This window comes from Abrus precatorius, unplaced genomic scaffold, assembly GCF_003935025.1.
Source record: "Abrus precatorius isolate BTA unplaced genomic scaffold, Abrus_2018 Scaffold10, whole genome shotgun sequence".
Classification (NCBI taxonomy): Eukaryota; Viridiplantae; Streptophyta; class Magnoliopsida; order Fabales; family Fabaceae; genus Abrus; species Abrus precatorius.
Genome location: NW_020874292.1, coordinates 886,686 through 913,605, shown reverse-complemented (window position 1 = coordinate 913,605; position 26,920 = coordinate 886,686). Strand labels below are relative to the sequence as shown.

Here is a 26,920-nt window from a genome sequence, read left to right as displayed (position 1 = left end):
CATGCTAAAAAAAAATCGACTAATAAAAAGGATAATATTTTTTTATCACCCGTGAGAAAACCTTTAATTGCTCTTTTGTATTTTTGGAATAAATTGTTATAATAAAAAATATATTAAATTTAAATTTATGAAATACTAATAAAATTGGTGTAAAATATTAATCCAAGGACTTATACTATGGGCAGCTACTCTTCCGAGATTCCTAACACCCTTTCCCAACAACCCCGCTTCTTATAAATGCATCTCAAATTCAAGGAAGAAGCGTAGACACAAACATCACTATGGCATTGGCCGTTCCCTCTTCCAACTCTCTCGTTCCCACCAAATCCATACTTCCATTCCATCGTTCCCTTCTTCATTCCCCCGACCAATGCTCCTTTCCCAGGCCCAAGCCCAAGCCCGTCCAAGCGGTTCACGCCGCCGACAACCCTGCTGTCTCGGACAAGCAGGCAAAGTGGGTCCTGGACAGCTGGAAGTCCAAAAAGGCCCTTCAACTCCCCCAATACCCCAACAAAGAGAACCTGGAATCGGTACTGAAGAGCCTCGAAGCCTTCCCTCCCATCGTGTTCGCGGGAGAGGCTAGGAACCTTGAGGAGCGTCTGGGCGAAGCCGCCATGGGAAACGCTTTCCTTCTTCAGGGTGGAGACTGCGCCGAGAGCTTCAAGGAGTTCCACACCAACAACATTCGTGACACCTTCAGAATCCTTCTCCAGATGAGCGTCGTTATGATGTTTGGAGGCCAAATGCCCGTCATTAAGGTCATCTTTATGTTTTATTTTTATGACGTGCGTGACGGTATACAATAATATTTAATTTAACAATAAATTGTTATTTATTATAATATTAAAAATTGAACAGGTTGGACGAATGGCGGGTCAATTCGCGAAACCGCGATCGGAAGCGTTGGAGGAGAAGAACGGGGTGAAGCTGCCGAGTTACAGAGGAGATAACGTGAACGGAGATGCGTTTGAGGAGAAGGCGAGAATTCCAGATCCTCAAAGAATGATTAGAGCGTACAGTCAATCGGCGGCGACACTGAATCTTCTGAGGGCCTTTGCGACGGGTGGGTATGCTGCTATGCAAAGAGTTACTCAATGGAATTTGGACTTCACGCAGCATAGCGAGCAGGGAGACAGGTATCTCCAACTCTGACGTTTTCTTTATCGACCCTTACATCCCATTCTTTTTCTTCTTTCAATCTATTTATTATATTTTTAATATGATAATAAAATTATATCACTCTATGTAATTAGCTCAAAAATTTATGATAGTCAAATTATTTTTAGTATATTTTGAAAATTAAAATAATTAAACTTTATTATTTAAATAAAATGAATTCTATTTTGGAATATTTTATAGATTTAAATATTTCTTTTGTAGAAAATGCATATAAATAAATTATTTCGACATTAGTTTTTTTACAAACCAATTCTAACAACATTTTTAAATAAATATCAGTCTTATTTTTTTAGCTAATAAATGTTAGAAATATACTCTTAAATGCTTTTTTTAATATATTTTATTTATGAACTAAAATTTATGAAAATATAAAAAATTTTACTCTTAAAAGATATAAAAAAATTAAGAATTAACATATTTAAAAATAAGTGTTTCTTATCATAATTAAAAAAACAGTAGTACTTATTTTTTTATAAAAATAGTTAAAAAATATTTTCAATAAAAATATTAACTTTACACAGCTGAATTTAAATAATCATTAATAATAAAAAGTTATTAATCTTTCAATATCTTTAACATGTTGTTTTTCAATAAAAAAAACAATTATTTTCGTGCTTAAATTCAGTTAATTCACCTATTTTAATTTGATGGTTTGCTGAGAAGTTTTCCTTATTCCAAGGGCACTATATGATCTAGCTGCTTGGTCGGCGTGGCAGGTACCTAGAGCTTGCTCACCGAGTTGATGAGGCCCTTGGATTCATGGCTGCTGCTGGCCTCACTGTGGACCATCCTATAATGAGAACAACTGAGTTCTGGACTTCGCATGAATGTCTTTTATTGCCATACGAACAATCACTGACTAGGTTGGATTCAACTTCTGGTCTTTACTATGACTGCTCCGCCCATATGCTTTGGGTTGGGGAACGGACCAGGCAGCTCGATGGCGCCCATGTTGAGTTTCTAAGAGGTGTTGCTAATCCCCTTGGAATTAAGGTCTCGACATTTCATCTATTACTTATTTTTAGTCTCAACTTGCTTGATTTGGTGTATTGAAGTTGGATAGCGTAATAAAATGTCATGATATTGCAGGTAAGTGATAAGATGGATCCAAATGAGCTTGTTAGACTGATCGAGATCTTGAATCCCCACAACAAACCAGGGAGAATAACTGTGATTACCAGGATGGGAGCTGAAAATACGAGAGTAAAGCTTCCACATCTGATCGGGGCAGTACGCAGAGCGGGACAAATTGTAACTTGGGTCAGTGATCCCATGCATGGAAACACCATAAAGGCTCCGTGCGGACTCAAAACTCGCCCCTTCGATGCCATCAGGGTACAATATTTATTACTAATAAACACTCGGGGTGCTTTTAGAAACATAGATATTGCCGTTTTCCTCAGCCTAAAATTATTCACTGCGAAATCATCGAGTGTTTTTAAAACAATAATTAGCACCTGTATCTTTGTAATTGATGAAGTAGACGTATTTTCTGTGGCATTAATGCATGGTTATGCCCTGCCAAATAGTTTTTGAAGGTTTAATGTTTAAGTTGGTCCTGAATGCTGGTCTATCAAACATGTTGTTTAGAAGCTGGATTGGTAATGGTAGCTAGGTCGCCGAAGGTCTGCTTGTAGAGGTGCTCAAGAGAAGAGTTTATTTGATCAACTGACGTAAGAAATGTGATTGTAGAGTTGGGTTGCATTTCTTTATCAGTCAGTAGGTGGGATATCACCTGTTTGATTGTGAATTTTCATTTTGTCTTTTCGGGATAACTCTCATTTTAGGTCAGGCATTGCAAGTTCCTCTTGCTATAGATATCAAACCAAAGGTTTTCATTTATCAATAATTAACCAATTGAACCAACCTTGTCTGGTTTTGTATTTTAAATTCTTAGCAACTTTAGAGAAAGAAAAATCATATGATTGCCAACCTTGATATACCTTTAACTTTTTTTTTTTAACTTAATTGGACAGGCGGAGTTAAGAGCATTTTTCGACGTGCACGAACAAGAAGGAAGCCACGCAGGTGGGGTTCATCTAGAGATGACGGGTCAGAATGTGACTGAGTGCATTGGTGGGTCAAGGACGGTCACGTTTGACGATCTGAGCTCCCGTTACCACACACACTGTGACCCTAGGCTTAATGCTTCACAATCTCTGGAACTTGCTTTCATCATATCTGAACGCCTCAGAAGGAGTAGGATCATCTCCGAGAAGCATCTTTCCTCCATAGCACTGTAAAATGCACGGTCTTGAATACCAACAATGTGGCTTTGCTCTTTTCCCTTTATGTATGGAAGCAACCAAACAGTGTTATTACACATGGACATGGACCATTTAGCTAGTAAGCTTTTTTGTATAATAATTTATTTGTAAGTGTGTATATTGCTAAGTAATGCGACTGTGCCTTGGAATTATGTGGGTGCACATACACCTGACTAGAATCCATGATGGACAGAAAACTCGCCTACTCTCGCTTACTGCTTACTTCTAGGGCATTAATCCTTTTGCCGTACTATTGTCATTTTGTACATGTCAAGCTTTTATTATTAGGAGTATACTTCGGGACAAGTCAATTTTTTAGGGAGATGAAAAGAGTTCCAAGTCTCATCATTGGTAACATTGTACGTGAGGCGACTCAAAAAATACGTATACGTGTGTGTGTGTCTATATATATATATATATATATGAGAAGTAATCCCGGGCAAGAAGCAGCAAACTTTGACGTTTTGTTTGAAAGAAATAATTTTATATGAAGAGCTTACAAAGTAAATATATTTAATAAGGTTATATTAATTTGTTATTGACAACCAAGGCCCAAACCCATCGTGAATTGACAAAATGCAATCGTAAGACTATATTGACAAAAAGTGTATGCTTTTGGAGTGATTAACAAACTGGTGAAAGTTAACTATTATTACGAGGAGAGTTAATCTCATTATATTATGAATATTTTTTATTTAAAAAGAATTATATCCTGTAAAAAGTATTTGTGAAAAAAAACACAACCCTTTATAAAATTGATTATGTATATACTATATGTCGATGACATTGAAAAAATATTTTCTGACAATTATTTGAGATATATATACCTCACATATTATAAATAATGATATAAAAGAAATTAACGTGCAGTCGTCCGATTATTGTTGGTCATGCTTTCCGGGAATTTTTTTTCGTCATTAAAAAATCCTCGAAAAGGCATTGTTAAGATTATGTAATGAATTATTTCAATTTCTTGTTTTATTTTTTTATAGTTTATAGTGGACGCCTATCAAGGATATTTATTGCGAATATCGGAATTGATCTCTCCACTGTTATCTAACACGAGACTTTATAGTTTTCACCTGTAGTTTTTTTTTTTAAAATGGTGTGAGTATAGTAAGATTTATATTTGATAAAAATATTTTGTGTGTAACATTCCATTATTATATAGTTAATATTTCAAAACATATTAATATTTTGGACGAAAGGAACAGAAGAAGGTGAGTCGAGGCGAGGGCAGTAGCGTACGAATAACGAAAACCTCGCCCACGGTAAGGAAGCGCTTTTAAAAAACGCGGTTTAGTGCAGGAATGAAAATTTTAATATGAAATGAAGAGAAATAGAAGTGGTTATTCCTGTTTGTGAAGTATTACATGGAATCTCAGAGTCAGAGAGATCGCAGAACAGAGGCTCTCGGAGATCTTCGAGCGCTTCCCGACGAAATCCTCTGCGCTATTTTGGAACGTCTCACTCCCCGCGATGCTGCTCGCCTCGCTTGCGTTAGCAGGTAATTGCTGTTCCCTTTTTCTATTTCTATCTGAATGTTTTTCTCATTCATTTTCCATAGTCTCTTTTTCGTAATAATGTTGATGGATTGTCAGGCATTGTTTCATTCAATTGCACTTTATGTTTTGCTTCTTGTGTTAGTTAAATTGATTTAGCAACATTTTTTTAGTTATTATAAATCACGAGTACTGTGAGTATAATGGTTCTCGTAGTATTATATATTCTTGTCACTTGTATCATGATTAACGGTTTTCTCTCTTAATTTTGGCAGTGTTATGTACATACTGTGCAATGAAGAACCACTGTGGATGAGTCTTTGCCTAAAAGGAGCTTCTGGTTTGCTTCAATACAAAGACTCTTGGAAGAAAACTGCCCTGCATAAGTATGTCTCTTCCCATGTTTAATTTCTGCTTCTGAAATCGAATTATTATCTTTATTGGTACTTTACTTTAGTAGCTATTTAATTAATGCTAACATATTTGGAATTGGGTATTTTGAATGCAGTGAGAATCTGCCAGACAAATACAAGGAGTACCATCGTGGACCTTTATATTTTGATGGTAAAAGTTGTAACACTATAGGGCTCTTATCTATCTTCTATTTTCTAGGCAAATTTAGGTCATATGCTCTTCGAAAATCATAAGAATTTTCTATAAACCAATATTCACCTTCTTGCAGGGTTCAACTCTTTATTTTTGTACAGGAGATTATACCGCTGTCACACCACATTGGATACATTTTATGCAGATAACGGAAATGTGGAAAGAATAAAAGACATCTCACTGCAGGACTTCTATAATGAGTATGATGCAAAGAAGCCGGTACAAAGATAAAAGAATTTTTAATTGTAAACTATAAATGTCTATCTTTGGGTTCTCTTAGTCTTACTGATAGAAAGATAATATCTTTGAACTCTGTCCTTCCATTGTTTTTAATTTTACAATTTTTAGAAAGAGTAGGAATAATTCCCCCCCCCCCCCAACATCGTATGTATAGTTGTAACTGTATCATGTTTGCTATTAATCTTTGAAGCATTTAGGATGTGGTATTGTTTTTCTTTGCCATTTTTTTTTTCATGTAGAGATGGAAAGCAAGAGATGAAAACAGATTATCTTTTAACTAAAGGTTCTTTGCGGATGACGGGATTCTGGTTGTAGTTCATGCTATGGGTTTTAGATATCTTGGAATCACAATTTTGAATTATCAATTATTAATACTCCTTCCCGTTCTTTTTTATAGGACCCCTTTAAGAACTTTTGATGGTTGTTAATATAAGACCATTTTCAACATTTTAGAAGCATATTTACTTTTTCCCATAGTTTCCTTTCATAAATTATTGAATCTTTCTAACTTCTCAATAATTAATATGATAATAGAGTTCGATTTGGGTAAACTTGGAATGTTGTAATTTTTCAAAAATAGTACATTAACTAATTTTTACAATTTTTTTTTTTTACTTTGTGTGATTTAGTTGAAAGGATCTTGTAATTAGGACTGGAGGAAGTAGTTTTCTTTTATTGAAATGCAATTTTGATGAATTACACATCCCAGGTTATGCTTACTGGATTGGCTGACACATGGCCTGCCAGGGATAAATGGACAATTGACCAATTGTTGCTAAACTATGGAGATGTAGCGTTTAAAATTTCTCAAAGGAGTTCCCGGAAGATCTCCATGAAGTTCAAGGATTATGTCTCATACATTAAAGTTCAGCATGATGAAGATCCCTTATATATTTTTGATGAAAAGGTGCATATGTTGTGATATTCATGTTTCTATAATGTTCTGCTCCTCCTTCCTGCACCATTCCCTTCCCTTATTTTGTGTTTCAAATTTGAGAATTGTTTTACTCAACACATGATGATCATACAGTTTGGTGAAGTTGCACCTAGCTTATTGAAGGATTATAGTGTGCCTCATCTTTTTCAAGAAGATTTCTTCGACATCTTAGATACAGATAAACGACCTTCCTATAGGTGGCTCATAATCGGACCAGAGAGATCTGGTGCTTCTTGGCATGTTGATCCAGCTCTTACCAGTGCATGGAATACTCTTCTTGTTGGCCGTAAAAGGTAAAGAGCTAACCATTTGACATATTAATGTTCTTCATTTTGGTCATGTAGCATAGAGTGTGACTGTTTACACGGTTTTTGAGAAAGCCATATGTGTACTCTGTTTTGAGTTCAATCCTTAAAGATAATAATTTGATTTCTCCAGCTTGGTACATTTCTTTCCTTCTGTTTTTTGGAGTTACAATGGGGGCCAGGAATGAGGAAAGATGGATTAAATGTGAATATTGTAAATTTATGACTCATTAGGGATAGCTGGCATAAGTTTTTTCCTAAGGAAACTAGTAGCCATTAGGCTGCAAGGCCATTGGCTCTGGCTTATGATCACTATTAATTTTAGCTTATATTACCTATCCATGTACAACAACCCATTGGCTGGTCTGTGCAAAGATGTTGCTCAGTTTACAAGTTTCACATTTGGTTTTGTTTTTAAAGCAACCTAAACTATGGTTCAATGCTTTCTGAAATAATGCTGCATGGCAGAATTTTCTCTCTAGGCTTTAAATGACAGTAGGACTGAGATAGTATATGGGAAGTAAGATTGGGAACTTTTAGATTTAGTGTGCTAGTCCTGATATATAAGCTAATGCTTTGCTAGCATTTTGTTAAAAATTTACATAGACCAGGTTGAACAAGAATCCTAAAATAATGACACCTATATCCTTGAGTCTTTATTTGAATGTATGGAGGGGGAGGAAGGGAAGAGTTTGAAGGGGGAAGGGAGGCTTAAACCCCCTTTGTTTAGATGTTTAATATTGAGAAGAGAGGGTGATGAGAATTGAATCATATAAATGACATTATTGCCTTTTATATCTTCTATTTATATTTTTTTATCTTTTTTTAAAAATAAATATTTTTCTCTTTCTAAAAATTAATATTTTTATTTTTTATAATTTTTTAAAAAAATCCTCACTTTAAAAATTAACATTTTTTAAAAAAAAAATAGAATATGGGAAGGAGTGCGATAGAGTGGGAAAGAGAAAAATCCAAGAACAAGGAAACTCAGAAAACTAACGTTTAGAGGATTTAGAAAAATCTCTTTAATCCTTTTCCTCTTAAACATAACCCTTCCTTTCTCCTCCCCTCCTAAACATAACATTCAAACATAGCCTTAAAAAAGTGTACCTTTTTTCAATATTTTGGATCTTGATGGTGGTAGATACTAGATGGATGTTGTGAATAAATCAAAATAACGCTTTTAGGTTTTCATTTTCCTTAACTCCCTCCTCCTATCTCTATCTTTGTGTGTGTGTGTGGGCATGTGTATGTTGGGGAAAGGGGGATGTTGGTAGTTATCCTTCTTAACATTGGAGTCAATTGATTATTAAGTCAACATCATGACAAAACATAAGATAAATATTGATGTTCTAGGCTCATTTGTTTAACTAAAATTGGAGTATTGTTCTTTATTGATTCCATAATAAATAACATGAATTTTATGTAATTTGGTACTTACCTTTTTTTTGTTAGTGCTTGATTATTCTTCGAATAACTTATGCTTAAAGTTAAAAGGTAATGTTTCACATGCAATTGATAGGTGGGCATTATATCCTCCAGGAAAAGTGCCTTTGGGTGTCACAGTGCATGTTAATGAAGAAGATGGTGATGTCAATGTTGACACTCCGTCATCACTGCAGGTACTACGATGCTGCAATTTGAGTAATTTATATATCCTCTTTTTGGTGGTATATAGTTATGAACAATAACCATACTAACTTTATGGTGCCTGTCTGTTGATGTCATTACTATGATTATTATTAATCACATATTGCTTGTTTACAGTGGTGGCTAGATTTTTATCCTCTTCTTGCTGATGAAGACAAGCCAATTGAATGCACACAACTACCTGGAGAAACAATTTATGTTCCAAGTGGATGGTGGCACTGTGTGCTAAATTTGGAAACAACTGTTGCTGTCACGCAGAATTTTGTAAATTCTAGCAACTTTGAATTTGTATGTTTGGATATGGCACCTGGTTATCGTCATAAAGGAGTTTGCCGTGCTGGGTTGCTTGCTCTTGATGAAGATAGTTATGAAAATGTCAAGCAGAACATGTCATGTGATGAAAAAGACTTCGGTTACTCGAATTTTTCCAGGAAAGAGAAAAGAGCCAAAACTCAGAAAGATGTAGATGATCTAAGTTACCAAAGAGCCATGAATGGTGCATCTAGAAGCTACAATTTATGGAAAGATGGATTTTCTTATGATGTAAATTTCTTGTCCTTGTTTTTGGATAAAGACAGAGACCACTACACTTCACTGTGGAGCTCAGGCAATAGCATTGGTCAGCGAGAACTAAGAGAATGGTTATCCAAACTCTGGATTCAAAAACCAAAAATGAGAGAGCTGATATGGAAGGTTATTTTCTTTCTACAATTATACTTTCTTTGAGCTCTACTTTATCAGATTTTATGATCTTTTTGTTTTGTCTAGGGAGCATGTATTGCACTAAATGCTGACAAGTGGTTACAATGCCTATCATATATTTGTGCTTTCCACAAGTTGCCCCCTCCCACTGATGATGAAAGGCTTCCAGTTGGTACGGGTAGCAATCCTGTGAGTTTTTATTTATTTAATTAATAATTCTGACTTATTTGAATTTTCCAGAAGGTTGCAATACATTAATTTTTCTCAGACTTCAGTGAAAATATTTGGTCTTGTAGTGTCATAATAATACATCTCTTTCTAACTCTGGGAATATTTTCCGTTCTCTATCTAGGTATATTTAGTCGGAAACTCTGTTCTTAAGATTTTTGTTGAAGGAGGATTGGAAGCTTCACTTTATGGTTTAGGCACAGAGGTAATTTTTTGGAATTCTGTTTCCATTGCTTCTGCTGTAGAAATTTAACTTTAGTACTGTCATCTTTATTTCATCTGTTACCACCAAAAAATAAAATAAAATTCTAATATACATTTTACAGCTAGAGTTTTACAGTATGTTGCACGAGGTCAATTCCCCTCTCAGGAAACATATTCCTAATGTTTTGGCCACTGGGATTATCTATATTGAAGATGGATCTTATACCATTTTAAGTTGGGATGGGAAAGGAGTCCCTGATGTCATTGTTAAGAGCAATCTGATCAGGAAGAACTGTGATGTTGACGGTTTCTCATTTGGGGTATGGGGCAAGAAAGAATTAGAGTATCGGAATGCTGGAATGTCGGTGGATGAATCTGCTGGCTTAGCTGGTCACTCATGCATATGGCCATATATGATAACAAAACGATGTGAGGGGAATATGTTTGCAGAGTTGTAAGTCATATCCTTGGGATTTATTGATAATTTCATCACCCCTTCACATTCAAATTTCTAATCTCTTAAAGTAACACAGTTCTGTGAATCTTATGGATTTTGTTTTCATTCTCTTGCAGAAGAGACAGATTAACATGGGAAGACATAACAAACTTGGCCTCCTTCTTGGGGGAGCAGCTGTGTCATCTTCATCTTTTGCCATATCCACCTTTAAATATTTCATATTTCTCTGATATTGAACATGAATTAAGCTTGGCTGAGGCTAATGGTTGTATTGCAACTGTTGGTTGTAAATCAAATGCTGCAGCAGAATGGGAAGTCTTCACTAGAACTTTAACAAAGAAGATGAAGGGTCTGTCAAGCCGTTTGACCAAGTGGTACACTTTGTTCTTTTGGTCTTTCTGATTTCCTGTTACAGTTTAGTTTGAATTTGTAGATATGTAAGAAAGGCATGCACAAAGTGAAAAACACCATCTTTTTTATGCATTCAAATGAAAATCTAATGACCTTCTGAGCATTTTGAAGTTCAAAAGTAGTCTATCTATTAAATTTTTCTGGCTTTTCCACAAAAAAACTCACAATTTCAGTAGGTGTGTTTATCAATTATTTATACTCTTTCAATTTCAGAATTTTCAGTGGGCGTGTTTAACATTAACATGCTAGTTGCTAACTTGCTATGATGAATCTGTGTCAGTCACTTTTATTTGTAAGGCTGCCTCTTATGTATGTTCCTAAAATTTTGTAGGGGGGATCCAATTCCTAAGAAACTGATAGATAAAATTGATGAATATATCCCACCTGATTTTGCTCAGCTGCTAAATATGGATGAGGTTTCTTCTGAACTCAAAATCACATTCTGACATCAACCTTTTTTTATGGATATGGTAAAGTAGATTTGTTTCTATAATCTCTGCAACTTTTATTTGATTTCAGAATTCGGGAACTGGTGCTTGTAAACCTTGCTCCTGGATACACAAGGATATTATGGATGACAACATTTACATGGAACCATCATCGGTTTGCTTGACCTCTAGTAGGAATACTGAAGATACTGCCCAGGTGGACAGTGGTTTGTTGCACAACTATGATGAAGTGAAATTGTGGCGTCCTAGTCATATTCTTGATTTCAGTGATGTTTCGATTGGTCAGTACTGCTCCTTTCCCACTCCCAAGAATTTTCGCTCAACTTCTGCAAAAAAACTCATTTTTGAGAGTTGACTTATATTGGAATGTTGTCAACATATGGCATCATAATTTATCATGTGCTTTGAGAGACTTGTTAACCCTAAGTATTATTTTTTCCCTGTGGTTATGGCTTCCTTTTTTGCTGCACTATTTTTATAGTTTTCAGGCTAATGAATGCTGATCAGCTAGAACTAATCATCATAATTTCTGTTCCGTCCTTAAGAATTCTTGTTCCAAGTGATTGTTGGCTTTGAGATGCATGTTCTTGGCATATTTAGGAATAACTAATCAATAGTTTGTTAAGTAACACAGTTATTCATTAACCAACCTTTGAACATTAACCAAATGATTGATTGATGGTTCTTAAACCAGAAATACTTTTACCAATAATTCATATTTTACAAATTTCCCAAAACATGTTATGGTGTTTTCATACGTTTGTTTCATTCTTTTGTAACCTTTGAGTTGATTGAACTTGTCAGCCTTTTTTAGCAATTCTGTCTCCCATACGCTATAGTTCTTATTTTACCTTCATCTGATTTGTCTGTCTAATCCTATTTATAATATTAATATGTATGATTGACTTATCTTTATCCAGAGCACCTCTTTAACAACGCAGAGATATGTTTGAAAATTAACATTGCTGCAAAAGTATTCTGATGTTATTGCTATTTAGTGGTTATTTCGTATGAAATTTTTCATTTATTTTTGCAGGTGATCGTCTTTTTGACTTGATACCAATTTATTTAGATGTGTTTAGAGGAGATTCGTATCTTCTTAAGCATTTTTTAGAAAGTTACAGACTTCCTTTTGCTAGTAACATATCAAAGTACGAGTCAACAGAGGGTGGTCAGAAGTTTGGCCGACTTTCATATGTTGCCATGTAAGTAACTGTTATAATTCTCTTGCATAACTAATTTCTTGTCAACTCAAAGTATTTCAATTTGCGTATGGATTTATCTAGAAATATGAAATCAGTCAGGCTCCCCTGAAAGGTTGCTAGGCCAAAGCTGAGAAGATATACCCAGTACCCAGTCAAGATGAGTTTACAATTAATAATAATTTTGAACCTTGCAGAATGACTTTCAAAATATTTCATAAAAATATTATATTTTTAATTGAAACTCAAACAGTTGTCTAGAGATGCAAATTAATGCATCCTAATACACGTTGATAAATTGGTAATTGTGAATTTTTTATTGCATGTTGATTTGGGTAACCAATGAAGACTTTGCTCTACATGCGTACGATATTATCTCGTTGCCTTGATGCAGAAATCAACCTTTTGGGAGGCCAATATTTACAGACATTTCTTTTGACCAATTATCAAAAGTATAAGATTACGGTCCAATTTTGAAAATAAATTATCATTAAGTATTTATATGTATAAAAAATTAAGTAATGAAATAAATTAAACTCGTTCCATGAGTTTACTGGTGCGATATGATAGTTTTACTGAAATTATTAATAATTGTCCTAAAAGCATTAAGAAACTTTTAATACACTTTATTAATGCTTGCAATTGCGATACTTAAAAAAATTAGTAAATTTTTCTGCCTTTTTAACCTCAAACTTTAGAGATGGTTTTAAGCGTATAAAAACAATATTTTTTTATTAAAAAGATTATATTTTTATATTCTTGATGTAATAAATATTTTTCTTTTTTATTAAATACTTTTTATTTTTGTTTCTTTAATTAATGTTTTAATGTCATTTGCTAGCATTTTCTTATTTTATTTATTTTTATTTAATTTTATCCCATTTTTTTACCCATTCCATTCTACATATCATTAAGTATCCAAACATTGTGCAAGTATTATGTTTACAGTGAGTTAAATATTGCAGTCAGTCGAGACAACCTTTGGTGAAGTAAAGATGTTTAGCTTTGTTCCTGGCTTTCGTATATTTAGCAATTGTTAGAAGTTCCTCATTTGGATTTCTTGGTTTTCTTTTGGAATTGTAGGTGCTATTGTATCTTGCATGATGAGAATGTCTTGGGGGCTATTTTTAGCATTTGGGAAGAACTGAGATCAGCAAAGTCATGGGAAGAAGTTGAGCAGACAGTGTGGGGAGAATTGAACAATTACAGAGGCTTTCCTTGACCATTGGCTGGCATTTAAATTTTTTTGGAGCCTCAATGCACCTCAGAGCTCCAGTGATCCTATGTTTTAACTTATCCAATAGGCAATAGCCGGGAAATATAGATAGAGATGGAGGGACAGTGAGAATGAGGGAGAGAGCAATTTAACACATAAATTGGATGGCCGTTAGATTTTTTAGATTACATTCTGTTAGATAATTTATAATAAAGTTTCCCTCGCTGTGTTGTTGACGTGGTTGTGCAGTTGCATTTTTTTTTCCATTGCTTAAATGAACACTGTTGAATGGCCATTTTTTCCCCTACAAATTCAAGACTACAATATATGAATATATTCTGATAGGTATTTCTTATTTCTCCTATAATCTGTAATTAAATTTACTAGAGATGTGAGCTATAAGAAAGTTAGATTCTGGACAGAGAAACGTGAATGAAACCAACTTCAGAACGGGACGGCAAATTGGACCAAAACAGCTTGGCTCTCAGGCAAGTTGGGACTACTGTTAGGCCATGAACAATGACGTGACAACTGTGAAAGAGGTATGGGAAGCCAGGTAGGTTAGGTGGGGGAACAGAATGGGAAGCAGCAATCCAGTCCTCAGGGAAGAACGAAAGTTAGACCACTCTATTTTTTTCATTGTAAAATTATTTTAAAAAGGTTAGCACGATTTTAAAAATAAAATATAAATGAACAAATTCGATCCAAACCAATGGTTATGATTTACGTACCGTTAGTGAGTAAATTCCAAAATAGTAGAAGGTTCTTAATATAATAGCTAGAATGTACGGATTAATTATAATAAAATGAAAGTTAAACGTGCTTGTTTATAGAAAAGCATAAAGTTTAAGACGATTGAATGCATTCTCCCCACATTAAACTAGCAATTTAAAGTGTATGCCAACAAATCTCGGCTTTTTAATGGAGAATTGCTCCCATTTAAGCTTTAAACAAATAGATATATTCCCTCACGTTTTGCTCATTCTTAAAAGAAAATAATATCACAATCAATAACCTAACTGAGCAAGCAAATTAAAATTTTATTTTGTAATAGTATAAAATTGGTGGAATAAGATTTTCAAAACATACCTTGTATGTTATATACGTGTAAGACAAATCAATATTTATAATATATATATTAATCAATATATCTCTGTACATTGTATTTTGTATTCATAGATGTTATCATTAAAATTATTTTGAGTTTCCAAAAGGTGGAAAAAGAATAAAATAAGCATAATAGTTGACTATTTAATCGGTGGTGTATATTATTTTGAGTGACTAAGAAAAAATCAAGCTGTTAACATTTGATTTAATTAAGTAACTTAAGTACTATCATGGAAGAAACGTAGTGGACATGTTAAGAAGGAATAAATAAATAGTTAAGAAAAACGTGGCTGGACTTTTATATAAGAATTGCAAGATTGATTCAGACTATGACATCGGTAATAAAATGTTGGGATGACAAGAAAAATATCAATCAAACAACTAAAATTGTCAACATTTTGATCGACACTTCAGTTTTCATTGTTAAAAAAACGTTCTTTGAGGTTTTGAAATCAACTTTACAATTTGTGTTTCAAAAATTATTGACCATTACACACTATATACAAAATACAATGTCAACTTTATTTTGCATTAAATTGTGTAGAAATCGTGTAGAAAATCGATTCCAAAATCATATATATTAAATTATTGACCATTAAACACTTTATATGAAATTTTATACTTTTTAAAAAATTTATGTTATCTCAATTTTTTTTCTCCAAAAATCTAAATCCTAGCTTATAAGATTTTTCTATGCCACGACTATCTTAATCTTGTAGGTTAATTATTTCACTTTCACTAATCCTTACGTTTAATTAGAAGGAAATAATATTTTACTGCCCAATTTCTTTGAAATAAGAGAATTTGAGAGGAAAAAGAAAAAATAATGGAACAAAAAAGTTTTCCTTATTCAAAACAAGAGGGAAAATAGTGGAGAAGAAAAGGTTTTGCATTGAGAACTACTAAAATCTTTTTATTTTCATGTAAACAAAAAAGAATAAAAACATTGTTAAAACTCTTTCCTCCTTCGCTTCTTCTTATTAATCAAATAAAAAAAATTAATAATATAATCAACTTTATTATTTTTTATCCAAATAATAGAAGAAAAATAATTAGATCTATTTATCATAAGATTTTTAATTTTCATCTGTTGCTTTTATTTTTGAATATGTCACGTTATTTTTATTTTTATGTATAAATACTTATCTAAGAAACAGTGAGAAGTTTTTTTTCCTTCATAAATATCTAACGGTAAAGAACAGATAAAAATATTTTTATATTTAATAATTAAGTTAAAAATAAAAAAATCAATACCAACAACTCTTAACTTTTTATTTTGTCTTATTTTCATTTCATTTTTTTCATTTTTTCTTTAATATCCAAATAAATTATCATCGTATTATTAATTTATTATTGATCAATAAAAATATTAACAATATTTTTTTAATATACTAAATTTTGATATACATTTCGTTATTAAAAATTATAAATAACATTTATATATTTTATGATTTAAAGAAATAATACAAAATATATTTAAAATAATATATTAAAATGTAGCATCCTAACACATTTCTTTGATCTATGAATTTGCTATGCGTAAAATATTGTTTAGCAATAAATGGACCGCCATGCATGACGATCATGACGTGCGAAAGGACTGTTTCCTTGTCTCATCAGTTGTGACCTTTTCAAACAACAAATTTTTTTAGTGAAATCTGACTGTGTCTCCTCAAATACTTGTTAGAATAATTTCTTCAAATGACAACATGTTTCTAGTTTCTGTCACTTTTATCCTTGAATTTTACTGAAATAACTGTTTTCCTTATGCGCGTGACGTTTTTTTAGGGTGAATTCTGAATTTAGAAAAACCATTTTGTTTGTGTAAGTTGTAAGCAATAATTTGGACGAGAAAACATCCCTTCGTGAGTGTGACATGAATGTAGGAAATGAGAGATAAAATGTATAAAATGAGTAAATAATGGAATGAGTGGTGCGATAAAAAAAATTAATATAACATAATACGATTTGGAAAATTGCTTGCCACCCTTATATGAAGGACGATCTGGCTCTTTTAGAATGTACGTATTAAGAAAAGGCATTGAATGTAATTTGATTAAATCATGCAGAGTGTGGTTTGTTCTTATAATAATTACAAGTAAAATTTAATAGCAGAAATTACAATGGCATAATGTTTGATATCGAAAATGTGTAGCCAACTTTATTAAGCAACGACTTTGGATACGAGACGTATGTAGGAGTGATAAGTGGCTAGTATGACCTACCAACCACTTAGTTGATTCTTAACTAACGAGGACCGACGAAATAAAAAGAAGAGAAGAAAAGTTACAGTGAAAAGCACTTTTAAGGGCCTGAGAAGTGGGTGGTCGAATCCATTCTTGAAAGGGCCCATTACGAGCAAACCCAGCCCATTCCTTTTGGTGATTATAGAATTTTTGAATGTGGGGAGCTTTTTGGTTCAAATTTGAAACCAACGAAAAGGAATAGTATTCCTGGTTATATAAAAAGAATTCAGAATCACAATCACAAATGACAGAGTAAGAGAGAGAGAGGGACGCACCAACCTTTCCGCCACACACAACACAGAGAGTATCAAAACCCCGTGTTTGACAGCTGTCTCTTTTTCTTTATTTTTAATTACAACAACAAGAAATTCCAATTTCCAGATATTAACAATTAAATACCAAATAAAAATCACCCATCCAACGGTCCATATTCAATCCCCAAAACGACCCCACCCACGCTTCCCAAAACGCAATTATCGGACGCATTAGCCTCAAAAGCCACCCTTTCCCTTTCGTCGTCTCCGTCTCTCTCCCTCCCTCCCTCTCTCTCTCTAAATCCCTAACCAGATCTCGCTTTCTCTCTCTAAGATTCCACAATGGCGACCGCTCCCTCGCCTCGCGAAGAGAACGTTTACATGGCGAAGCTTGCCGAGCAAGCCGAGCGCTACGAAGAAATGGTTGAGTTCATGGAGAAGGTCTCCGCCTCCGCCGACAATGAGGAACTGACCGTCGAGGAGAGGAATCTGCTCTCCGTTGCCTACAAGAACGTCATCGGAGCTCGCCGTGCCTCTTGGCGTATCATCTCCTCCATCGAGCAGAAGGAGGAGAGCCGTGGCAACGAGGACCACGTCGCCGTCATCCGCGACTACCGATCCAAGATCGAGTCCGAGCTCTCCAACATCTGCGACGGTATTCTCAAGCTCCTCGATTCTCGCCTCATCCCCTCCGCTTCATCCGGCGATTCCAAGGTCTTCTACCTAAAGATGAAGGGCGATTACCACAGGTACCTCGCCGAGTTCAAGACCGGCGCCGAGCGTAAGGAGGCTGCAGAGAGCACCCTCGCTGCATACAAATCCGCTCAGGTTAATCGTTTTCTCTTTTTTATTCGATCTATCGATGCAGATCTGTTCGTTTTCTTCTCCAGATATGCGTTTCTCACTTTCTATTTTGCAACGCATGTTGTTCTGTTTTTGAAATCTATACGATTAACTTTATTTGTTTTGGATCCTCCACTCTGCGGTTATGTATTCACGTTTCATTTTCTGGTTTGAAAATCTGCGTCTTTTTGTTTTTTATATAATTTGAATCGAAGGATTTTTGTTGTGGCTATTTATTTAGTATTGCAGTGTTTCTCGATTGTTTTGAAGGATGAACGTGTTTCTCTGTTTTGCAGGACATTGCAAATGCCGAACTGCCGCCAACTCACCCAATTAGGCTCGGCCTTGCGCTGAATTTCTCTGTGTTTTACTATGAAATTCTTAATTCTCCTGATCGTGCCTGCAACCTTGCAAAACAGGTTAGGTTTAGGGGACTGAATACTCTGTTCTGTTCTGTGCTGTGTGTATTTGTTTTGCAATCGGAGTTTTGGATGTTTGTGGAGAAAAGGAAGAAGTTGGGCCCTCTACAGGGAAATCTGCAGCTCTTGTTGCCTATTAATTGGAATGACTTTTGCATTTCGTTAATCTTGAAGCAACAATGATGTTACTTGTTGGATTCTAGCAACTAAATATGGAATATGGAATTTGCTTTTTACACTTATTGCCACTTTGCCTGTAGCTGAAGTGAGTTGTCAAACATTTGTTGGCTTTCACAATAAATGTTTGCTAGTCCAATAGTTATTAACAAGTTGAAACTAATCAATATTTGATTACTTAATCAAGGTTCTGGTACCGTTAGGTACCCGACTTGAGTAATCCCCATGGAATATATTCTTCTAGTTTTTGTTGCGAATATGTTCTGTTCTAATGGCATATTATATAATAGTACTAATGAAAAAACTGTTTTACTTTCGATATTCACTAGGCTTTCGACGAAGCGATTGCTGAATTGGATACGCTGGGAGAGGAGTCATACAAGGATAGCACTTTGATCATGCAACTTCTTCGTGATAACCTCACCCTTTGGACCTCTGACATGCAGGTATTGATTTTGGTTTGCCGTAGATCATTTTTTATTCTTCATTTTCATATAATCAATTTGCTGACTTTGTTTTGTCTTTTGTTGTGGTTTCAGGATGATGGAGCTGATGAAATTAAAGAAGCAGCACCGAAACAGGATGATCAGCAGTAAACATATTTTACTGCTAATTAGAATTGAACTTCTCCGCTATATCCTTTTGAAAGGAGAAGATGTTTGTTGCTAATATGTTGGTACTGGGATTTTAGGCATTCATGTCTGTTATGAATTATGGATGTACTGGGCCGTTTTAGTTTGTCCTTCCATTTTTAAGTGTTTTCCAAATTGCCTATTTTCTTAAGGATGCTTAAGTTTTTATTATATGGAATTGGAATTTTAAGATTCTCTTCTCACTAGTAAACTTGATTGATGTTAGCTATATATTTGAATTCATTCTGAAACCTCGGAATCTGAATTTAGCAGCCTGTTCGGAATTATGTTGTGCGCGTTTAACTACTGTGAGGATTGTACGTTTCATTTTATTTTGTCGGCCCTTTGAACTGGAAAATATATTCCCTCTTCCTGCCTTCTCTAGCTAACACTTTTCTTTTCGGACAAGCACCTGGACTGTTATATTTTTGGCCGGTGGATTTTTTATTTTATTATTATGGTCTTAAAAGTATGTTTTATAATTTTCTAGCTGTCTTGAAATGGTTCGATAATTACTACCTCAAAATTGAAGTAACACTTGCCCGGCTTCAACGCGACGGGCTGTCGTACAAGTAAACTATTTAATTCCACAATGGTGAATCAATTACACACAATGATGAAAAGGACACCTAAAAAAAAATTAAAAGCGTCTGTTGCCGATTATGTGAAGAAAACTTGCGTGAATCGTGAGGTTATTTTTTAACAAACCATTAATCATGGTGAATAGCCCAAAATTCCACTTGACCTTATATTGGATTAGTTAAGTAGACTTGAGTCTAGCTCTAACTGGGCTCAGCTATATTTTCCCAGACTAACTTCGATTTTGTGATAAATGGTTTTCATAAAATTGATTGGAATCGTGTATCATAAAAAGTAATAAATAAAAACTAGGGAAATGTTAACCTCTTTAAGTACTGGACTTAAAGTAATTAATAATAATATTTTGTTAAAAAATATTTATTGTAATTTAATATAATGAATATATTTTTAATAAAAAATTATAAATTTAGATGCTTAAACCCGAAATAAGTATAAATATTTTTTTTGGTCAACCAAAATAAGTATAGCAAAATCCTAAAAGTTATTGGAATGAAATAACAGTTGAACCGGCGCCGTTGTCCTATGTTGTTTGCACAGAACCCCAGCAAGTTGGCCAATCCTAGCTTTCCACCCCTCGGGTAGTTTCTACCCCAAAGGGAGCCTTTCCTTTTCAGGAGAGTTTTTTATCCTCGTTTGGATGCCTTTGTATTTCTTTTCTTTGTTTTCATCTGCACAATTCTATTACTACGCATTTCCTTTCTTGTTAATCCTAAATACCAAACAATGAAATTTTAAACGAAAACTCCAACAGCAAAGAAACCATAACAGTGTATTGTACCTGATTGAGACAAAAATGAAACAACATGGTTGAAACAGATAGGGCGCGATGGTGGCATTGCAATGATGCGGGGTCTTCCAAACATATGTTTTTCGTCATAGCTGGGGCGACGTTCAAAGTTTGAAAAAACTAGGATAAACGCATTTTGTAATTAATCTTGTCTTTATTAGATGATGCTTAGTCGTATTGCTTCTCTTTGGGATTGAAAATTCGCTTTGGATTCAAATGTCGTTAAGAGTATCATTTGAACTTTTCAATCCAAGTTACTACTAAGTGCTAACCAAACCATCACCATTAACAACTCTCAGAATAATCAACCTATCACGGGTGAACCTCAAACAACAACAACCACAACCCTATCCATTGCCTAAGTGATCCGTTAGTAGAGTAAGCTTAGTTGGTTACATAACAATGTGTTGTAGTGATTCAAATTCAGATTCAATTGCTATGGAGTTTTGAGACAGATAGAACTTATGCCAAGGGCTGTACTAATAATAGCTGGGGAAGAAAATAAAGACACAAATACGTACAAAATCAAAACAATTTTTTTTTTATTCTAAAAAATATAGACAATGGTTGGGGAATTACAGTTTATTTTTGACATGGTTTTATGTTAAGAAAAATACAGTAATAAATATTTTTTATTCAATTTAGTTTTTTAATTAAAATAATGTTTTTATATTATTTATTTATTACTTTATTTTTCTCATTCAAGTAACCAGAAAAAAAAAGTTTTTTTTTTATATATATTCAAGTAACATACTTTTTTATTTTATTTTTCTTCTACTTTCATTTATTTTTGTTTATTTCTTTCCTATTTATCTTTATTCCCTTTTAGTTTAATTCTTTCAATTTTTCATTCTTTTTCTCTATTTTACTACTCTTTTAAACATAAATTTTAATAGAAATATCTTAAAGTACTTGTTATTATGTCCATAAACCCAAAAACATATTTTATACCATTCTTAAATAGATAGTTATAATTAATTAAATATATTAAAAATTAAAAAAATATTTATATTTTTTAAAACTAATTTATTGTATATATTTATTATAATATCAATCGTTATAATTATTTTACGTAAAAATATCAACTGTTATTATATAAAAATATAATAACTAAGGCATCATAAAAATTAGCAAATCTTAAATTGTTTCTTCAATTTATGCAATCATTTTATACATTCTAGCATTGTTCGGCAATCGAGTTAAGATATATATAAAATACTTATAACATTTAAACTATTCTTATTTTAAAAATAAAATAGAAATAAGTTAAAATTTAAATTAAAAATAAAATACATTGTAATGAAATTAAATTCTAAAGGTAATTTAACAGGTTCATTTAATAAGACTTCTAAAATTATACCATTAACACTGAAATTTTATAAAATAAAATAAAAGTATATTATTATAATGTTTATAAAGATATCATAAATAAGTAATTTAAGTAACTCATAAGGTAATAATTTCACCGGGAAAGACTAACGTTACTCTTAACGAGCACCGCCACCTTCTCCTTCTAATATTTTAGTTTTAGCTAATTTAATAGAAAAAAAATATGATTATTATGTATGTGATAGTTGAAGCATGGGCCACATGTTATGCATGCAAAAGTTTTACAATCAAAGGAAAAGTGAAAAAGTATTACTACATAATAAATGAACTTGTTAACGTGAATAGAGACACAACAATAAATACATATACAATGAAGTTTTTAAACAATATAATGATATTAAATATTACGATTATTAATAAAATTCATTATTTATTAAACTTTTATTATGATCTTATATTTAAATATATCGTATAATAAGATTGTAAATGGAGGCGTAGGAAAAAAAGTGAAAATTTAGAGAGGGGCATGTGATAGTGATTCCTGAGTGATTGGATAATTGACCAAACTTTTCAGAAGCAATTGGGCGGCAGCGTATTAGGTTAGGGTTCCGTCCAAATCAAAGGAAACGCATAAATGCATAATCTTAACTTCGCATGACGCACTTCCAACCACATTAATGCCCAAAACAAATAAAACCAATGGAGTGACAAAGCTTCCCTGTCTTAATCTTCACTTTCTTGCACTACAGCCAAAAGGAGAAAAAAATAGAATGCTTTAGATAATGCAACTTAAGTCCAATAGCTAAGAACAAATCAAATATAAATTATAGAAGCTCCCAGAGATAAATATTGCCCAAATAAATTTACCTTGATTGTGCGACAAAGTATACACCAATAAATTTCTGCATTTCCTCAAACGCAGACTTGATCTGGCGTAAGAGCATAACGAATAAGGAGTTGGCTTTGGCATTGTTTATAGCTCAATTTATTATAATTTTAATGTGTTAAAAAATTTAGTTCGTAAGTTTAGCTCTACTTTGCTTGACTTTCCTGTAGTCTAATTTTGATATGATATTACCTTTAACTTAAAATAATATACAAGATGGATTAAAGTTGCTCTTATTTTTCATTCTTTCAAGTACTTTATGCTTAACATCAAGTTGGAAGTGGATTTCGAAGTGCAAAGACCATTCACAAGTGGATCATAGGACATCATAAGACATAAAAATAACATTGGCGGCTTAGAGGTAGTAGCCCTTTCCATAGCTCAGCAAGATTCGAGAAGCTCAATTAACTTCATACTTTGTGATTTTAAGAAAAGAATTTTAAACATACTGATTAAAAAATTTATATATATATATATATATATATATATATATATATATATCAAAAGTTATGTTAAAAATGTATTAGAAATTAAAATTAGAGTGCATTAATAATATTTTGAATAAAAAATTAGAAAACATTAACTCCCCTACAACCTAGCAACTTTATGCCCAGGCAGAAGTAGCACAAAGATCGGCAACATAAACGCATAAAAGAAAAAGATATCATGACGCTTTTTTGTTGTAAGATACTAAGATTTACAAGAATCCATTCCCAGAACACAAGACCCGACATGTATTTGATTCCGTAAAAGTACAAAAAACAACGTAACAAATGTGAGTAGAAGTATCCTTTGGCAAATTGCAAAGAACAACATCCAGGCACTTGCCGGATTGGAAAAATAAAATTAGAATTGGTTCATTAACTCCCAATTGATTGCATATCATTTTACTCTCTAGTTATCAAACTGGTGTTCGTTAGTTAATCCAACCACGAATGAGAGAAACACATTCTAACGCTAATGGAATCAGGAGTATTTGTGTCACCAGAATTGGCAGTTAAAACCAATGGTTCAACACAGACGAGAGGAACACAGAATCGGGAGTTACCATTAATCAGTTCAGAAAACTAATTATTCGGTGATGATCTTGCTGCAATCCTATATCCCTACTCAATAACAGAAAGCCATATACAGAAATGACTTGCCGGATTTTCGGGGGAGACAACAAAATTCTGGGATCAAGGTACTAAAGCCGGATGGAACAGTAAACATGGCAATTTCCTCTTTTTGTTTAATCTAAGATCCCTCTTTTTGCTTAAACACTAGCTATAGTCAGTTTTCCTATTCTTCATTTAATTCTTTTTACCTAAGGGATGCCAAAGATTTGAGAATATCAAAGAGGAAGGGGCACGAAACAAGATCCCTCTGCAAGAAAGATCCATGATACCTAGTCAGATCCTACTCTTTCTACTCGTCAAAGTGTTTCATATGGTTCTACAAAATTCAGCACCACTTATCTTGAGCTCCATCACCACACCAGAACAACATTCATGCTGATTGTTCCCCCATAAAATTTTAACCCAAAAGACTACGTTTAAAGAACCACAACCAATGCCAACTCAAAAAATCAAATAAAAGAATCACAGCCAATCTCCTCAGCGAATGAAGTTTCAAAATGCAAATCAAGAGCCAATAACAAGAATACCAAAGCAGAATACATTTTGAAAAAAGCCTACACACAATATAGTAACACAATAGAAAAAGAAAAACTAAATGCCTAAGCCACATTGTATGATATTAAATGTGTATTTGAAAACATATTAAGTCGTAGATGAAACGCATTATCTATAATTAATAAAAATAAAGTAAGAGACAAAAGTTAGTTAAAATACCATAAGTATTATTAATGTTGTTCTCGAATCAAAGTTGGAGTTCTGTATTATTTTCTTGATCATGTTGATAATTTCCACTCATTTCTTCGAAGTTTGTGATACATTACCGAGGTGAGAGACGTTACCGAGATGAAACTTCAAACAATACAAATAACATTGTAGGTGCTTTTCAATATAAAGTTGCAGCTCTTACCAGAAAAAAAAAAAAAAAAAGTTGAGGTACATTTTGAGGCAAAATTACTATGATGTTCTATAACAACGTCAGCTATCATGCAAACGTAGCAGAAAAATTACAACCTGGTATGAGGGGATGGATGTTGGCACCAGCTGAAAAATCAATAAAAGACAACCAGAGTCTCTTACGGAACAAAAATTCCTCGCCGGAACCTTTCCAAGGAATGCTAGTAGTCCACACCATCATTGAATAACACACGCGTTTTTAATTTAACCAGTCATGTGTTTCCCCTTTAAGCCTAAGTAGGCATCAAAGAGGTGGCAGCCACAGTCCCTCAAAAAAGAACGTGAGGGGACCATCATCTTCAATTAATTCAACTTTCAAAACTTAACCAACCAGCATGTCTCACAAATGCTAAAGAAATAAATGGAAAATATCAACATGACCAAGACAATAACACATGATTAGAGAAAGAAATGAAGAAGGCAATAAACCTTTTTTTTTTTAATATTAAAAACAGCATAATCCAACTATAACTGTATGACATCTAATTTCTTGTTTTGCAACCACCAAATATCCGAAAAGAGCAGCAACAAAAGCAAAATTGTTCCTTTTCTGATATCCCATTTACAAATTGAATAAATCCCCACTCCCCAACCACCGGCCACCACCTAAAACCATGTACACGTAACGCAAACAACCCAGACCTAAAATACCATCACTGCGACCACCCTTACCTCACCCTTCCGACAACATCAAAGTCAATTCCCTCTCCATCGAGGGCTAGGCACGGGCACGGTGGGAGAAAGGGGAAACGGAGGAAACCCTAATTGACCCGAAGTTGGGGAAAACAGAAGACCCGGCGACAGCAGAGGGTAAGACGAGAGCTGGGAATTCAAACACCCGAAAGGCACCGGCGAAGACGGCATCTGAAACATCGACTGCGACGGCACCACCGGCGGCGGCGGCGGCGGCGCCTGCGAAGGAACCATCCCTTGCTGGGGCTGAGAAACTAAAGGAGAAAACCCCGAAAACTGCTTGGAGTCGACGTTGGTGACAAGATTGTGCAGATCGCGCATGTACGCAGAGATAGGCGACTCAGCAGGCGCGTGAACGGAGGGAAACGGCGGAAGAGGAGATAACGGCGCAGCGGGTCTTGGAAAGGTGGAAAATGAAACGGCGTTAACGTTAGAGGGTTGAGGAATATTAGGGTTAAGAAGCGGTGGAGGACGGTTAGTGATTTGAGGCAACGGAGGAGGACGAATACGCTGAAGGCGAGAGCTTGGTGGTTTGGGTTGTTGAATGGGAGGAGGTGTTGAGATGCGGTCGTGTGCAGGTGAGCCAGTTAGCTTCTGAACGACGTCCCTGAACTCGTTCTTGTTTATGTTGTAAACCGGTGGCTGGTGTTGTAGGTTCTGCTGGGGTTGCGGCTGCACCTGATTGTTAAAGGAGGAGGTTGGAGGGTTCTGTTGTGGCTGGGCCTGAGAAGTGTTTTTAATTATTGGCTTTGAGATCTTTTGGGAAAGCTTGTTGAGGTGCCTGAGATAGTGATCTCTGCTGCTATTGCTATTGCTGGCAGAGGTTGTGGTTATTCCACTACTAGTAGTAGTAGAGTCTGCAGAGGATTGACAGCTTTTATCCATTACACAACAATTACCTCTCTCTCTCTCTCTCTGTGTGTGTGTGTGTGTGTGTGTCTTTGGGGGTTGAGCAGAGCTATGTATGCATGTATGTTGGTGGGTTTGTGTGGTGGTGGGCTTCCTCTTATCGCTGATGGCGAGTAGGGACAGAGAAGACTATATAAACAAAACATGCGGACGTGGAATGTGCTCATTGGTCACTCTCTCTTCACAACCTTGGCCCCCAAAAAAAAAAAAAAAAAAGTCAATTGATGTTGTCTTACTGCGGTAACGAGGCTGTGAATGAATAGAGCAATGAAGGAAAAAGAATATTTCTCTCTTTTCTCTTTCGCTGCTTTTAATATTGTTTTCTTAAGCTTAAAAGAAGAGAACAGACAACAATCGCAAAAGAAGGGAACCCATGCCACCTCTCTGTTTTTTCTCTTTCTGATGAATATA

The 26,920-nt window shown here is 34.3% G+C and overlaps 4 protein-coding genes across 10 annotated transcripts; 3 read left to right on the top strand and 1 right to left on the bottom strand.

The window, feature by feature from the left end:
* The first annotated feature begins 281 nt into the window (after positions 1-281).
* Positions 282-3,430, top strand: LOC113871348 (phospho-2-dehydro-3-deoxyheptonate aldolase 1, chloroplastic-like). Its single transcript, XM_027508418.1, has 5 exons — positions 282-758; positions 859-1,136; positions 1,896-2,172; positions 2,269-2,514; positions 3,156-3,430. Exons 1-5 carry the CDS (start codon positions 282-284, stop codon positions 3,420-3,422), a joined length of 1,545 nt encoding a protein of 514 aa, XP_027364219.1. The 3' UTR covers positions 3,423-3,430.
* Positions 3,431-4,663: 1,233 nt separating this feature from the next.
* On the top strand, positions 4,664-13,909 carry LOC113871326 (F-box protein At1g78280). Of its 4 annotated transcripts, none has more exons than XM_027508381.1 (16): positions 4,664-4,953; positions 5,224-5,334; positions 5,457-5,512; positions 5,631-5,773; positions 6,504-6,701; positions 6,825-7,024; positions 8,559-8,658; positions 8,804-9,379; positions 9,455-9,577; positions 9,741-9,821; positions 9,943-10,274; positions 10,394-10,651; positions 11,020-11,104; positions 11,208-11,418; positions 12,174-12,342; positions 13,423-13,909. In XM_027508381.1, exons 1-16 carry the CDS (start codon positions 4,820-4,822, stop codon positions 13,559-13,561), a joined length of 2,916 nt encoding a protein of 971 aa, XP_027364182.1. In that variant the 5' UTR covers positions 4,664-4,819; the 3' UTR covers positions 13,562-13,909. The 4 variants fall into 4 exon arrangements, with proteins under 4 accessions (XP_027364182.1, XP_027364189.1, XP_027364197.1 ...); XM_027508388.1 differs by having other exon boundaries at positions 5,700-5,773; positions 13,423-13,901; XM_027508396.1 differs by having other exon boundaries at positions 4,674-4,953; positions 11,208-11,343; positions 13,423-13,693.
* A 3,248-nt stretch (positions 13,910-17,157) lies between these two features.
* LOC113871354 (14-3-3-like protein) lies at positions 17,158-19,557 on the top strand. Of its 4 annotated transcripts, XM_027508438.1 has the most exons (5): positions 17,200-17,990; positions 18,302-18,424; positions 18,931-19,047; positions 19,141-19,193; positions 19,257-19,429. In XM_027508438.1, the coding sequence occupies exons 1-5, from the start codon at positions 17,505-17,507 to the stop codon at positions 19,309-19,311; spliced, it is 834 nt and encodes a 277-aa protein (XP_027364239.1). In that variant the 5' UTR covers positions 17,200-17,504; the 3' UTR covers positions 19,312-19,429. The 4 variants fall into 4 exon arrangements, with proteins under 4 accessions (XP_027364248.1, XP_027364256.1, XP_027364232.1 ...); XM_027508447.1 differs by having other exon boundaries at positions 17,158-17,990; positions 19,141-19,512; XM_027508455.1 differs by lacking the exon at positions 18,302-18,424 and having other exon boundaries at positions 17,196-17,990; positions 19,141-19,557.
* A 5,003-nt stretch (positions 19,558-24,560) lies between these two features.
* On the bottom strand, positions 24,561-26,606 carry LOC113863946 (VQ motif-containing protein 9). Its single transcript, XM_027497752.1, has one exon. It carries the CDS (start codon positions 26,483-26,485, stop codon positions 25,604-25,606), a length of 882 nt encoding a protein of 293 aa, XP_027353553.1. The 5' UTR covers positions 26,486-26,606; the 3' UTR covers positions 24,561-25,603.
* Positions 26,607-26,920: the final 314 nt, after the last annotated feature.